Below are 15666 nucleotides of genomic sequence, written 5' to 3'. Positions count from 1 at the left end.
AATGTATTTCAACGGGGACATGTAGTTGGAAACCCCCCTTTGTCCTGGGTTAGGAACCCCCCTTTTTAAATTGGCTGGATCTGCCCCTGTATGGCACAGAAATTACATACTGTGTAAATTCAGAAATTATTGAGATGTTTTTTTATTATTGCAAAAAATGTGACAGGGTTATAAACATAATAATTTAAACTTGCATTTATGGTTTCAGTTTAAAATCATAAAATCGCAATAATTTCTGAATTTTCAGTAGTTAATCAAAATAACACATTGTCATTGGAAATGAACTTTTATGCCATCATTTCTATAAAAATTTACATATCATTAACATAAATTCATATATTTATCATTCTTTGATATTAACAATGCAAGCATAACATTTATCCTTACTAGATATTTAAGATTTTCAACCAAAGCACAGAATCTGCTAAAACTCATTTAAAAAATCTTTTAATTTGAAAATTAAAAATTCTTTCAGATTTTGTAAAGTTCTTCTTTTGAGTAGTTTAAAAAGTCTTGAACCAATCAACTCAATTCTGCTAATCATGTGATGCACTACTTTTTCTTGTACGTAAAGTCATACCTGAAAGAAAGAAAAATTCAATTAGTATTTGTTATTTCTATGGGACAACAGTAAAATGTTACTGTGGATTCATTTATTTTCATGGGTGCCAATTTTAGCGGATAGAGAAAAAAGAAAATTCATGGATATTTAATTTCAAGCTTTTGCAGAGGTCTGCATACAAGTCTATAGAAAATTTGTCATTCCTTGAACATTTAATTTCGAGGTCTACCTGTACCCACGAAAACCATGAAAACTGGTATCCAAAAAATAATAATGAATACACAGTATATAGTGAATGCAGCCAAGATCTTCAATCTTTATAAGCATGTAAAATAAGAGACTGTCAGATTTACACAACTGTGTATAATACATAACAAAATATGGTATCAAAATTTGAAAAGATTTATTCAAACATCTTCAAGTTATTGCACAAACTAGTTGTCAACCACCTACCCTGGTATACATCATCAAATAAATAATACAATTTTGTCCTTTGAAAATGTTTAATTAAATAAAATCTATTTGGAGTTGGTCATCGTACGAACCTTTCTTTAAACTGTATGCTTCACTTTTCCGTCTTGTTTTGTTTGGTGTATTTATCTTACTCAAAGGCTCTGACTGCCTGAAAAACAATTATAATATTACTTATTAATGATATGTTTAAAGATTAAAGGTATTTCTATAACATTTCATGTGTTGGTAAAATAAAATTTAACAGGACTTTTATTGTAATGCATACTTCTTAATAATGCACTAATTCTTTTTCTTAGAAATGTTTTCTTAAAGGGAAACTTCGCAAAAAAATCAAAAATTGATATTATGTCCATTCTGTATAAAAATGCTCAAATTTATAAATATTGAAGTTTTATTCCGCTAGATAAGAGATCACCATCGATTTTAAATTTTGAGTATCAGTTCTCTGCGTTCCGCCATTTTGTTATCGTGTACGAATAAAAATCACGATATGTCTATAAACCACAAAGAAACAAAACTACAGTAACCGATGTAGTCGTAATTACGTGTCGATATCTTGTCAATCGTACAGTTGTTTTATCTGACTAACTAACTTTAATAATACGGGAAATGTTCTAATTTTTTTTTTTTAATAACCATATAGTCTGTTTATTTTTAAACTATTGATATTGGAATTAGTTAAAAAGTCAAAGTCATAAATAAGTGTTCCGTGAAAATTGTTTTCGAAAAACTAATTCGTTCATAATTCTCTAAAGTAATACACTTTATTTAAAAAATTAGGATCTTCGCTCCACTGATCACCCGCATGGCTAAAGGTATTACTCCCAAAGGTATTGTGAGGGATGTAAGGTGACACGTCCAGGTATTCAAGCGATTTCCTATATGGCTTGCAAGTTCATGCATGCCGGCCCGTTCATGCATCGTTTCACTTCTGTAGGTATTGATCAGTGTACACGGCCGATAACTTATAACTTTCCATTTTGAACTATCAGGTGCATGTATAATATACATCTCTGTCTTGCCTGTCCGAAAGTGATATAATATACTAGTCATGTAAATGTAATATATACTCATTGTCAAAAGTGAAGGACAGATTAGAATATACCAGAAAGATTGATTTAAAAAAATGTACGCACTTGCCGACAATTCATGTATACGACTGGATAGAAAGTTACGGAACTATAGCGCAATTTAAAATATATACATGTATACATTGAACATAAGAAAAAAAACGTATATTTTGAATAAATAGGGGTAAAAGGGTTGTAAATAGACTAGTCCACGTATGCCAACAGTATATAATCATCGAATGTCGATAGACTATTGTATACCAGAAGAAGAAGTGAACCAATTTGATTTAAACACAGGTCGATGTACAACTTTTGCTTTGGTTCATTGAAGTTGTGGACATAGTCAAATCACAGATTTATATTTCAATAAGATTGTTCTCGAACAAAGGAAGGAATTCGTCATCACAATTGTTATATATGCCACTGGACCAACACTAATTATCCCGAAGGGATGTGAATATTTTGCTGGGAAACTTTTGAGTATCAAAGTTTCAAATTAATTTCGGAATTATTTTTTTCTTTCTTGGTATTCAATAACAGAAAAAAGAATAAATTACTTGTCCCCTAAATAGGGGTATTCTTGTCAGATGAAAGACTTTTAGATATATTTAAAAAAATAGGGAAATATGACATTAAATTGGTTCTGTCTTTTTTTTAAACATCGTTAACAAGATGTGTGTCTAGGGTGAACGCCACAAGAACCCTATAATACTAGTACGAGAGTATAGCATGTAAACATTCCTTCTCAATAATATGGTGGTATTGGAAATCTTTTCATACAGATAGACAACTCATTGTCCGATATGCATGTAATATTTGCCACATGACGCCCATAGTTCTTTCTACCATCATCATCTTATTCTTTGATATTGCTGTCAACATCGATGGTTCACACCCAAACAAAATGGGAGTAATGGACCTTCAGAGCTTCTCCGTGTTATACACTTGTGAAATATATAGACGAAATTTCTGTATTGAAATGAATATACATCTCACAAACATGATTTTCATGATCTTTACGCCAATTGCCGCTAAAAAAAGTAATCAAAAATTGTTTCCTTTTATTTTTATACATTTTCGGATTTACGAATCTGAATTTTATTTTCAATTAATTTACACAATTTAATTATTGAATCTTTATTCTCATCGTGTATTAAATCTTAGTGTTTTAACATTGTGACACCATACTCCTTCTTATCCTTTCTGATTATCCTTTCCAAATAACAACATTTATACCTGTGTACGCTTGAACTCACACCTGCGGCTAAATAGCTACAAGGTAAACGAATAGACCTCAAGCCGAGAAATATACAGTGACTTTTACAAAATAATATACACACTCTGCTCACACATTAGTTGCATTGAAATGATTATCAAAACAATAACGGTAAATAGAACTGAAATATTTTCAGTTCAATATCAGTAAAAATGTTCAATAAATATTTTATGAATAAAATCTCAACAACAGTTAATTACATTTATTCAAAAACATTTACTAGAGATAATTTTATAGGAGTTTAATTCAATCAATACAAAACGGTATATGCATATTCATTTTCGTTCATTATTATATTGTGGTTAATAACTACGACCATTCGTCAGCTGTGCGCTTTTAATTACGCATATTGTCGATAAGCTATAAGAGTTAAACAGATTTTATTTTTTCCCAGAATTCAATAAATCGGGCTAATACGTCACGACCCACTCGAGAATTCAACCAAAAAAGTTACAGATACTTGATTTTCTCCGTTATTAGAAGGAATATAAATCTAAAACTTTGCAAATGTGTTTTTTAGGTTAAGATGAACATAATTAGATGATAAGTAAAAAATCGCAGAATTTCCCTTTAAACATTTCATTAAGATCATGATGCACCCAAGACAATATCCTGGATAAATAACAACTGATTGATTGATTGTTTTTTTACACTACTTTCAACATGTATGCTTTTTCATAGCAGTCAATTTTTTGGGTTGAGGAAGCTGGAGTAATCAAAAGAGAACCATTGACCCTAAGCAGGAAAGCTGGCAACACTGGTCAATTAAGACTGGAGTAGAGTTCGCCTGCCACATGCGCGATGGGGAATGTTTTCACAAACCACAAATAGGGAATGGTATAATAATCCATATTGCTCTTTTCCATAACAAAAAAATAAAGATTGATTTCTATATCAAACAAAAACAAAATATTTTCCCTTAAAATTCCTAACACTTACCTTCTCTTAGATTGCTTTGATTTCTCAATTTTCTCACTTGATTCCTGTCAAAAGAAAAAAGAAAATTGTAAATTTCAGAAATGATAGGGAGGTTTTTATTATTGCAAAAAAGTTGGAATGGGTGAGTATCCCAATAAAAAGTACCAGCATTCTGATACCTGATAGATCTGTATGCAGCTTTTCAAGAAATAGCAATAATCAATCTCACATTTTTGTCCATTTTCATAAATTGCAGTTATAATGCATTCAATAATTTTTGCATTTACAGTATATATGATAATCATAGAATAACTAATCAAAGAATTCAAATACAGAAAAATATTCAACGAGTGACCGAACAACACATTAATTCACGAATGCGTTATTCTTTTTATTACATGGGCAAATGTCTTTCTTTTACAAAATTTATGTAGAAAATGTAAGGAACTACATTTTTTTCCTACACATTCACAATTTGTTTCGATCTGACGTCTTGACAACGCCTATTGTTGTATGACGCCAGAGAGTGAAATAACCACGTTTATTTCACATGTGAAATTAATGATTTTTATCTAACTGGGAAATCAATGTAATTCATTGCAACCAATGTAATAATCAAAATTAACAGTAGTGTACCAAGTGTTGTGTCAATAAACCAGCATATTTTTGGGGCATAAACCGTTAACATGTTTAAGCTGGTGATTCATTAGAAAATGTTTTTGGAGTGTTCAGATTTAACATATATACAAAAATCTCCAAATAAAATCAATTTAATCCCTGAGTTGAGCTGATTACCAAGTCTTTTCATCTTCAATACAGACTGGGTTTTACTTATTGTTGAAGGCCACACAGTGACATCACCTATAGCTGTTAATTTCTCTGTCATTTGGAGAGTTACCTCCTATCCAATCACAACATATGTTTTTATTTTTAATCGTGTATCTAGCCTATAATTGTTTTCATCCACTTCAATGGAACTGGGTCATTCCAGTTAATTTCTGACAGGTGGAGATGGATGGGGAGAATTTTGTTTATACCTATCAGAAAAAAACATCATGAAAAACTACCTATCTTACCTGCGTATAAGTGTACGTGTCAGATAAAAAAAACAAAATGTTCACCCCCAAGATGTATAAATTTTACACCCCTCAGAAAGGACCATCCAACCCCCTTTAGCAGATATTAACTGGAATGGCCCACATAGCTCATTGTAGGTGGATAGTTGTGACATTGACATTTTCTGAACTTTTTATACATGTTATATTAAAGGTTGGATATGCATATTGCTGTTTCAATGCCATGGACAAAACCATTTATATCATTCACTTGAAATGATCTGAACCAGAAAACTGTTGATGTCCAATAAAGAAACTTTAAATTATTCATATTTATTTTAGTTTTATATATTGGATCTGTCATGCAGTTTTTTCAGCAGAGTCTGTCCATGGAAACAAAAGCAGATATACTAAAGAAAACTCTGTTGGGGGTTGACCTATAGTTTTACTTAATTCTGAGATAGTGTATAGTATAGACATAATTAAAATAAATTATTTCCAAAATTTCTTGAGAGTTTTGTCCCTTGAAAGATGGTTTATTAGTGCATTTCATGATTTGGTTAAATACTTTAATGATAACTTTTTTCAGTTATGTCACTCAATGAGATAAAACAAATACAGTTGAAGTTGTTTTTAGAAGTAACCGTTTTCAGTTGTACCCTTGTCTGAAAACCTACTGATTCTCCCTGTTGACCCTCACTGCTGGGTTCTGACATAACAATGTATTCTTCTGTTTCTATGATCCTTGGAAGATTCTTTTTCGTGGATTCATTTATCTCTACTGACTCCATTGACTCAGATTCTTCTGAAATCTTCTTAGTACTGATTGGTGTTGATGATTCATATGACCTTTTTCTCTTCCGTAGTGATCTAGGTGTTCCAAGGTCATTTTCCCTTTTCCTGCCACCATTGATTACCTCCCCTGATAAACTTGATTCTGTATCAGTTTTTGCCATGAATTGGGTTATATTTGGTAAAATTGGTGAATCTTCAAATTCCTCATCATGAGAATCGGCAACAACAAGATCATCTGCATGTTTTGTTTCTCTTGTTGTTGCCGATTCTCTTTTATTTGATGAACTTGAATCATAGTCATCTGCAACAGTCATATCTAGACTGAGAAGAGAATCGTCCATTGATGTTTCTGTTGTATTCGTTTTAGAACTATGTTTCTCTGGACTCACTCTGGTACTTATTCTTCTACCTGATCTTGTTTTCCTTACAGCTGGTGATAATTCCTTACTCTGCAATAACAAATTTTTAAATGCTGTAAATATTTCCAGTAGTAAATTAAGGTCCCGTCGTAGAAGCCATATACCCCTTGATCGAAAACAATATCATTTTGGCATAGAATCTTTAAAAATATTTATGCTATTAATACCATTACGAACATTATGCTCCCCCTTTTTCCCAACCCTGCATCCATCTTCATTAACTCAGAGGTTCTTACACAACAAATGACAATTTGCTTAATTTGACTTACAAATCTAAGGAAACCCCAGTCCCCTGCCAATAAAAATTGATTCAAAACCACACTGCTTGTATTTCAATATACAGAATTATGGAAATTAAGGCTATTTAAAAGTAAGGAGATGTGCCAATAAGACAAGTATCATCCATTTCAAAATGATGTGGATTTAAGCAACTGTATGTCACCTGTCTAATTCATCAAACAAATAAATCATTTTAGTTTGAAACTTTTTCATCTTTCTATAACACTGCAAATCAAACCCCAAATTAAACAGATAGAACCATGAAAGTTAAGTATTTTAGGGTCCCTTTCATTCTTGTGATAGGGTATGGCTTAAACAAAAGTGATTAAAATACCTTCATCTGGTCAGTTCCATTAGCCTGAAACTCCTGACCACCAAATTTATCCTGCCAACTTTTAATCTTTCTTCTCGGAACCATAAAGGTTTCAATTTGTGTTTGTTTCTTTTGACTGTCTTTTAATTTACCACCATCTTTCATATCTTTGACTGCTTCAGGTTTTTCATCATTTAAATCTGAGCTAACAGAACATTCTGATAAACGTGTGGATCGTCTAGTATTCCGAGACTGAAAGATGGTTTTCACCTGTTCTTTACTTTGTTTTCCTTTAGTGCTTAAATCAGATGCCACTGAACTTTCTGACAAACATTTATACCTCCTCAATTTATCTTGATTTCCCAAAGTTTCCTCAATTTTGTCTTCTATATTTTCAATTCCAGAATCTTCCTCACCAATTTGAGCTCTTATCTTCAAACGATTAACATTCCCTTTTCCACTATCATCTGAGCGTTTTACTGCACCTTGATATTCTATTACAAGTGAAAAATCCATATTATCACCATGATTTCCTGTTAGATCTGACAAAGATGTATTGCTCTTCTGTTCGTAGCTTTCTTGTTTCACGTCTTTCTCATTTGATGTCAAAGAACTTTTCCTTTCTCTTTTTTTATTATCTTCAACACAATTTCCGTCATAAACTTCTACAGAGGCTAATTTCTTACAACTCTTCTTCGCAGACTTATTAGGCGAGTCTTTGTCCATCACCTCTATCAAGTCCTCAATATCAGAACTAACGGAAGATTTTCTAGGACTTTTTCTCAAATACATTACTTTATTAACTCTATCAATTTGCAAATGTGACTTTTTTTTGCTTGAATTAATTCCGGAACTGTTACATTTTTTTTCTGAATCAGTCAGGTTATCAAGGGATGCTGAACTTTTTCTTGACCTTTTGGGTGATTTTTTACGTTCTCTTTCACCTGGTGTATCTGGATCAAGACTTTTTCTATTGTATTTTTTTGGACTTTGATCATTGTCATCAAACATATTGACATTGTTTACCTCAAGACTTTCATGTTTATCTGCTTCCAATGTTTGGTCATCGCTAGTAATTATTTCATTCTCTTTTTCTTCCAAACATTTGTTTTCATCTTTTTTCATTGTCATTGTTAAAGAGGTATCAATGTGAAATATTTCTACGTCCATCTTTTCTACATTGTCATTTAGATCTGTATCCATGGCAACATCAGCCTCATTTTCATCCTCTGATTGGTCCTTCATGTCTTCTGCTTTGTTCTGTCCTAAAGCTAATCCTCCCTTATCAATGTAGAACAAGTCTTCACTGGCAGCAGATTCCTATAAAATAAAACGTAACTTTACAATTTCTTGTTTGAGAAAGGTGATAAATAATATAAGCACAAAATAATGCCAACATTATACTTTGCATAGGATAGTTGAAACTGATTATATATTGAATTTCCAGCTATTTGGTGAAACTCTTTGAAAAAATTGTATAGCATAATTTCACTTTTCTACATCACACACCCCATTCCAATTTCATGTTTTCTTAATATCACTGTTCAGTTAATATTGAAGTAGCTGTCAAATTGTGTAATACATTAATCATCTAAGGGCTGTTTTTTTTTTACATTTTAACATACATGGTACCCAGGAAAGGAACTTTATAAATGGGCTAGTTTTCCCTTTATTTGACACCTATCTATGGATTGAGATTTCAAAATGCCTTCCTTGGGTTCCATGTATGTTTTAATGGAACAACTTTTAATTTAAATATCTATTCTCCAACAAAATATTTATTGGTTGTTACCCTTTACTGGCCAATCTTACTTTACAATCCAAACATTCTTTTTCAATTAAGTAATATCTGTCATGCTGACTTAGTGACAGAATCACAACATAAACCCATATCATATCTTCCTCGGGCCATGGAAATTCTGTGAAGGCAATGCATGTTTGGGTAGATAAAAAGTTACTTCCAATATACAGGAAATGAGCACTTTATAAAACCCTACCAACTTGTCTTGTTTCACACCAGTATCAATAAAGAAATTGAGCTGTTCTAAATCTTCTCCTTTCTGTTTAGTAGGTGGTGCTCCTTTAGAAGGAGTTTTATCCATTGGCGTTTCCTCTTCATCATCTGCTTCATTATAAGAAAATATCTGAAAAACATAAAGCACACATAAATAAGCAAGGCATACATTTTATCACAAGCATTTGAACTGTAGATTCATTTAATTTATGAATTGAATTTACTGACTACTGACAGACCATGAATCTTTATAATCTATAGTTACTATTAATACTAACAGACTATGTATCTTTCAAAATCTGTGATTACTGACAGACTATGTATCTTTCACAATCTATGATTACTGACAGACCATGTATTTTCTGAAATCTATGATCACTGACAGACCATGTATTTTCTGAAATCTATGATTACTGACAGACCATGTATTTTCTGAAATCTACGATTACTGACAGACCATGTATTTTCTGAAATCCATTACTGACAGACCATATATTCTCTGAAATCTATGATTACTGACAGATCATGTGTTTTGTGAAATCTATGATTACTGACAGATCATGTATTTTCTGAAATCCATGATCACTGACAGACCATGTGCCTTTCCTAAGCTATATTTTATCTTATTACAACTTGTAAAGATAAGGAGAATCAAAAGATTGATTGATTGTTGTTTGTTTTGAGCCAATTTCATCATTTTTGTATTGTGACCTAGCTATAATTGCCACTTTATTAGTAAATTAGAGGATAGTTGTCGCACTTGAATCATACAACATCTCGTAGATTTTATACTGTTTTGATCATGACTGCTAGTTTTCATCAGAGAGGGAATCAGCACCAGGGCTTTCCATTGAAGCCGGTAGCCGGCGGAAATCCGCCGCTTACGGTGGCTTCAAGTGCCGGCTACTTCACTGCCAAAAATATAAATTCAAAAAGAAAAAAATATCTTTTTCAAATGTTTACAGGCAGCGGCGAGAGACGTATATTGTCGCAAAGTCGCGGTCACGATATTTACCTTGGGCTAAATATAGTTCACATGAATTCAGGTCACTGATTGGTTGTCTATTTAAAGTCAGAATGAATCGTTTCTTTTCAAAGATAACAAGAGAGACGTTCCGGTGGTCATTGAACGATAACAATAGAGACGTTCCGATGGTCATTAACTCGTCGGCTTTTTTGGGCTTTTAAAACGTGAAGACAATCAGATAGGATGACAATCTTATATTATGGAATAATATTAGTCAAATTAAAGAAAGTGTAGAAGATCATATTGTTCAGAATCTGGAAAACAGTATCTTTTGAAGTTCATTTTTCAAAGCCCACGTGGTGTTCAGAGAATCAAGGTCAAAAACGAAAGTAGAATATTGTCGACTCGACCTCAAATAAATAACATTTCCAAATGATTTATGTATCCGACTTATTGAACAGTTTACAAAAAAAAAAAAAAAAGAGAAAATCAGAGGATATATCAATTTTCTGTCATTGCTTGAGAAATAATTGTATGATTTAAATACGCGTAACAGTCTTTAGAGAGAAAAGGGGGGTCATTTGTTTACAAATGCACGTAGTTATGCAAAATAAATCGATCAAGATTTCTAACAAACCGGATTATTTAAATAAAACTCCTTTAAAAGTAAATGAATTTTAAGCATAAGGTAATGAAAATAAAAAACTGACATAAAAAAAAAATGAAATTTTTTTTTTTTTTTTTTTTTTTTTTTCTTTCTTTAATTTCATACATAAAAAATGGTCATTTGAAAGATTAAATTAAGTGCCAGGAGATTGCGAGAATGCAGGATTTTGCTCTATTTATGCCAGAGCTTCTGGGGGCCTTGAGCGGCCCCCAGACCCCCTGCCGTAAGGCACCAAGCTTACAGCTTGGTGGGCGTCCGGCTTTGCCGAACGCATGTTATAGCCGCCTATAATTTTAATTCAGCCTTCTACTTCCATTTCAATGGAAAGCCCTGCAGCACCAACATTTCAACAGGAAGACTGGCTATCCTAATCAATTAATAGACATAAGAGGGGGGTAATGGGGGTACCTTTATGACAATCAAAGGTAAAAATTCTTGCCAAATGACGTAAATTTATGGTTATTTTTGGTGCATGCCAATAACATGTGCACTTTCTATGATTAGACGATAAAAAAATCAAACAATTTTGACAAATCACATTAATTTTTTTTCCAATAACAAGTAAAATTGTGAGCTACTCCTCACTGATGATACCCCACCGGAATATTTAGTAAACAGGAGGTTGTTGAGTGATGAATCTGAAATCCCATCACAGGGTTTAGCTGATTTATATAAACCCTGAAACCAAATTTCAGAAATCCTTGTATAGTGGTTCCTGTAAAAAATGTGACTAATTTAAAATTTTCAACTTGACTATCATGTGTAAAATGATAACAAGTGTAAGGTTAACATGAAGTTGTTGAGTGATGAATCTAAAAACCCATCACAGTATAACTGACTTAAATAAACCCTAAAACTAAATTTCAGAAATCCTTATAATGTATTTCCTGAGAAAGATGCGACTAAAATATCCATGGGACAGACGGACAGACAAACAAACAGATGAATGGATGGACAGAGGTAAAACAGTATACCCCTACCTTTTTTTTTAAAGCAGGGGTTTAATAACGGTAAAGATAATTATAAGAGACCTCTGACGAATCATGATAAGGATATTTTGATGAATCAAGGTAAAATTTCATTCAACTTGATGCTAATGGTAGCTGTAAATGACCATTTGGGGCCTAAAGGTAAAGGGCATTACTACCCTCATATAAGAAGATGTGGAATGAGTGCCAATGAGACAACTCTCCATCCAAGTCAAAATTTGGAAAAGTTAACAATTAATTCTAGCTATTTGACCTATGGTATAAATACAAAAATTTAAAAATGTTTTTTTTGTTGTTGCATTGTGTATTGTTTATTTGCAGCCTCATTGACGTATACCATACAATTCTTTGTGCTCCTAAGAAGGAGGTGAACAACTTATATTATTACGTCTGTTAGTCTTTCAGTCTGGTCTTCTGTAGCTTCTTCTAACAAAAACTTTGTCACAATCGTCCCTTTAAATTTTTTATCATTTGGAAATTCCTCAACTAGGGGTGCATCTTGGTTTCGTAACCATGACAGTAGTTTTCTTGGCGCTGACACTGACTTCATTGTCTGAAAAGTATGAATGCAATGATTAATTTTTATGCAAAACTCATAAAATTGGCAATCTTAGTTTATTCATCATTTTTTGAGAGGAGTCTGGTGCTGGTGTTTGATATGGTCTGTCAAGTTTACAGACTGAAATGGATTTTCTCAATATAATAGACTGTAAATTCTATACCAATGGAAATAAATAAATCAACATTGTAATGATTTTAATGTCAATCAAAGTCTGTGAGTCAAATTTAAGAGCTGTTCCAGGATAAACAAGTGAAATTGCAAGCTACTGCTCACTGATGATACCCCCGCCGCAAGTTGATAATTTTAATAGTGTAAAAATATGCAAGTGTTCGGTAAACAGGAAGTTGTTGAGTGATGAATCTGAAAACGCTTTAAACGGTATAGCTGACTTGTATAAATCCTGAAGCCAAATTTCAGAAATCCTTGTATAGTAATTCCTGAGAAAAATGTGACAAAATTTTCAACTTGGCTATCATATGTAAAATCATACAAGTGTTCGGTAAACAGGAAGTTGTCGAGTGATGAATCTGAAAACGCATCACACAGTATTGCAGACTTATATAAACCCTGAAACCAAATTTCAGAAATCCTTGTATTGTAGTTCCTGAGAAAAATGTGACAAAAATTTTCAACTTGGTTATCATGTGTAAAATAATACAAGTGTTCAGTAAACAGGAAGTTGTCGAGTGATGAATCTGAAAACGCATCACACGGTATAGCTGACTTATATCAAGTCTGAAACCAAATATCAGAAATCCTGGTATTGCAGTTCCTGAGAAAAATGTGACGAAAAATTTTCAACTTGGCTATCAGGTGTAAAAATGAAGTGTTCGGTAAACAGGAAGTTGTCGAGTGATGAATCTGAAAACGCATCACACAGTATAGCTGACTTATATCAAGCCTGAAACCAAATTTCAGAAATCCTGGTAGTGTAGTTCCTGGGAAAAATGTGTTGAAAAATATTCATGGGACGGACGGACTGATGGACTGACGGAAGGACAGACAGAGGTAAAACAGTATACCCCCCTTTTTTTCAAAGCGGGTGTATAAATACATGAGGGCATGAGAGGCACTTTTAACAACCCGAACCACCCAAAAATAAAAACAATACTTATATAATTCTTACAAAATTCTACTGAAAATATGACCACCTATATTCAGTTAATTTGAGAGCATCCCATCACCCCTACTTGATAAATTTTGAAACAGTCGTGAATAACTTTAACTATACCTCATTGATGTCATCTACTGCATCCCCTACTTTACTATGGAGGGACCTTACAGCCAAAACCTGTCTAAGATAAATCTTTTCCTCTGGATACTCCTCTGTCTTTATCAATATAGCCCTGATAAAAACAGGATTCATTAATTACATTTTTTTCGTTTTAAAACAGATATCTGACATGTCTGACCTGTTTCTATAGCAAAGTTAGTTGTCTTTTGATTGAGTTAAGCCATCTTAATTGATATTTAATAGTGTGTCTTTTTATGTTGTGATGTTACACTATTGTTTCAGATAAGGGTGAAGGTTTGGTACCATTAACAAGTTTAAACCTGCTGCAAATGTTTGCACCTGTCATAAGTCAGGAATTTGATGTTGTCTTTTGTTGATGTGGTTCATAAGTGTTTCTTGTTTCTTGTTGTTTATATAGATTAGACCATTGGTTTTCCCATTTGAATGGTTTTACACTAGTAATTTTTGGGGCCCTTTATAGCTTGCTGTTTGGTTTGAGCCAAGTCTCCATGTTGAAGACCGTACTTTGACCTATAATGGTTTTTCTTTTATAAAAAAAATTGTGACTTGGACGGAGAGTAATCACATTTTCTTATATCTATATCATGACATATTCTAATTTATTAATTAAGTACCTTGCAAGAGGAATAATAACTGTTGCATCTTCTTCCGTCACGGATGACAATTGTAAAAGTAGGTCTAGCTGATGTTGCTGCCATGGTAACAAATACTTAACAAAGCCACAGAGTTGTCTCCCCGTCTTGTTTTTGTTATTTCCTGACCTTTGTTATATAAAAGTACAATTTAATTTATACTTCTACAGAAAAAACAAAATACTAGTACAATTTAATTTATACTTCTAAAGAAAAAACAAAATACTAAGGGAAAAATTTAAGAAGAGTTGTAGATTTTAGGATAAGAACACATTCAAATTGAAGACTTTATGAATATCTAGGCTTTAAACTAATGCCTCGTTCACACCTACATTTAATTCGAATTCAAATCGCGTTCACACACTAATCTTTTTTAATTCGAATTGATTCTAATTGGCTAATTCGAATTATCTAATTTGCATTAGAAATATGCTTTTGTGAATATGAATTAAAAGTTAACATCGTTTGGACAGTAAAGCGAATTTGACGCGCATTGTAATTCGAATTAGAATTGACATTAGGACGTAAAACGTTTCGAATGCGAATTAAACTAATTCGAATTAGTTATTAATGCGAATCGAATTCAAATTACGTGTGAACTCAGCATGATATTCAGAAAGAAAATCATCCGGTTCATTCAATTATGCTGATGGTTATTGAAAATAATGACTTTGATCATGCCTTTTCTGGAACACTTAGACTAAAAATTGCTAAAATCAAACAAATTGCTAAATTTTGGATATTGTATAGCTTTTTAATTTTCCATAAAAACACATAGGCCTGAGAAGGCACTTCTGAATATTATTTTTTTGGTTGAAAATATGAAGTAAAATGAAATAGTATTACAATAACTAGAGGCTCTAAAGAGCCACCGTCGCTCACCTTGGTCTATGTGAATATTAAACAATGGACACAGATGGATTCATGACAAAATTGTGTTTTGGTGATGGTGATGTGTTTCTAGATCTTACTTTACTAAACATTCTTGCTGCTAACAATTATCTCTATCTATAACAGTACTTTCTGTGGAAAATGTTATTGAAAATCTTCAAATTTTAAGAAAATTGTTAAAAATTGACTATGAAGGGCAATAACTCCTTAGGGGGTCAATTGACTATTTTGGTCATACTGACTTATTTTTAGTTCTTTCTTTGCTGTACATTATTGCTATTTACAGTTTATCTCTATCTATAATAATATTCAAGATAATAACAAAAAAACAGCAAAATTTCCTCAAAATTACCAATTCAGGGGCAGCAACCTAACAACCGATTATCCGATTCATCTGAAAATTCCAGGGCAGATAGATCGTGACCTGATCAACAATTTTACTTCCTGTCAGATTTGCTCTTTAAGCTTTGGTCTTTGAGTTATAAGCCAAAAACTGCATTTTACCCCCATGTTCTATTTTTAGCCATG

At 32.5% G+C, this 15666-nt stretch overlaps 1 protein-coding gene across 3 annotated transcripts in view; it reads right to left on the bottom strand.

Annotated features, from left to right (window-relative positions):
- Positions 1-270: 270 nt before the first annotated feature.
- Positions 271-15666, bottom strand: part of LOC139527198 (glutamic acid-rich protein-like) — a 33895-nt gene continuing 18499 nt past the window's right edge. Inside the window, exons 9-17 of one of the 3 annotated variants that reach the window (XM_071322522.1) lie at positions 14230-14376; positions 13592-13706; positions 12187-12351; positions 9159-9305; positions 7183-8481; positions 6033-6599; positions 4322-4365; positions 1108-1184; positions 271-580 (exon numbers count right to left, since the gene is read on the bottom strand). In XM_071322522.1, coding sequence (XP_071178623.1) covers positions 537-580; positions 1108-1184; positions 4322-4365; positions 6033-6599; positions 7183-8481; positions 9159-9305; positions 12187-12351; positions 13592-13706; positions 14230-14376 — 2605 coding nt within the window. In that variant the 3' untranslated portion in view covers positions 271-536. The remainder of the gene's footprint in view (positions 581-1107; positions 1185-4321; positions 4366-6032; positions 6600-7182; positions 8482-9158; positions 9306-12186; positions 12352-13591; positions 13707-14229; positions 14377-15666) is intronic. The other 2 variants (XM_071322523.1, XM_071322524.1) reach the window with 2 other exon arrangements.

Source organism: Mytilus edulis, chromosome 6 (assembly GCF_963676685.1).
Source record: "Mytilus edulis chromosome 6, xbMytEdul2.2, whole genome shotgun sequence".
Taxonomy (NCBI): Eukaryota; Metazoa; Mollusca; class Bivalvia; order Mytilida; family Mytilidae; genus Mytilus; species Mytilus edulis.
This window is presented reverse-complemented; position numbering and strand designations above follow the sequence as displayed.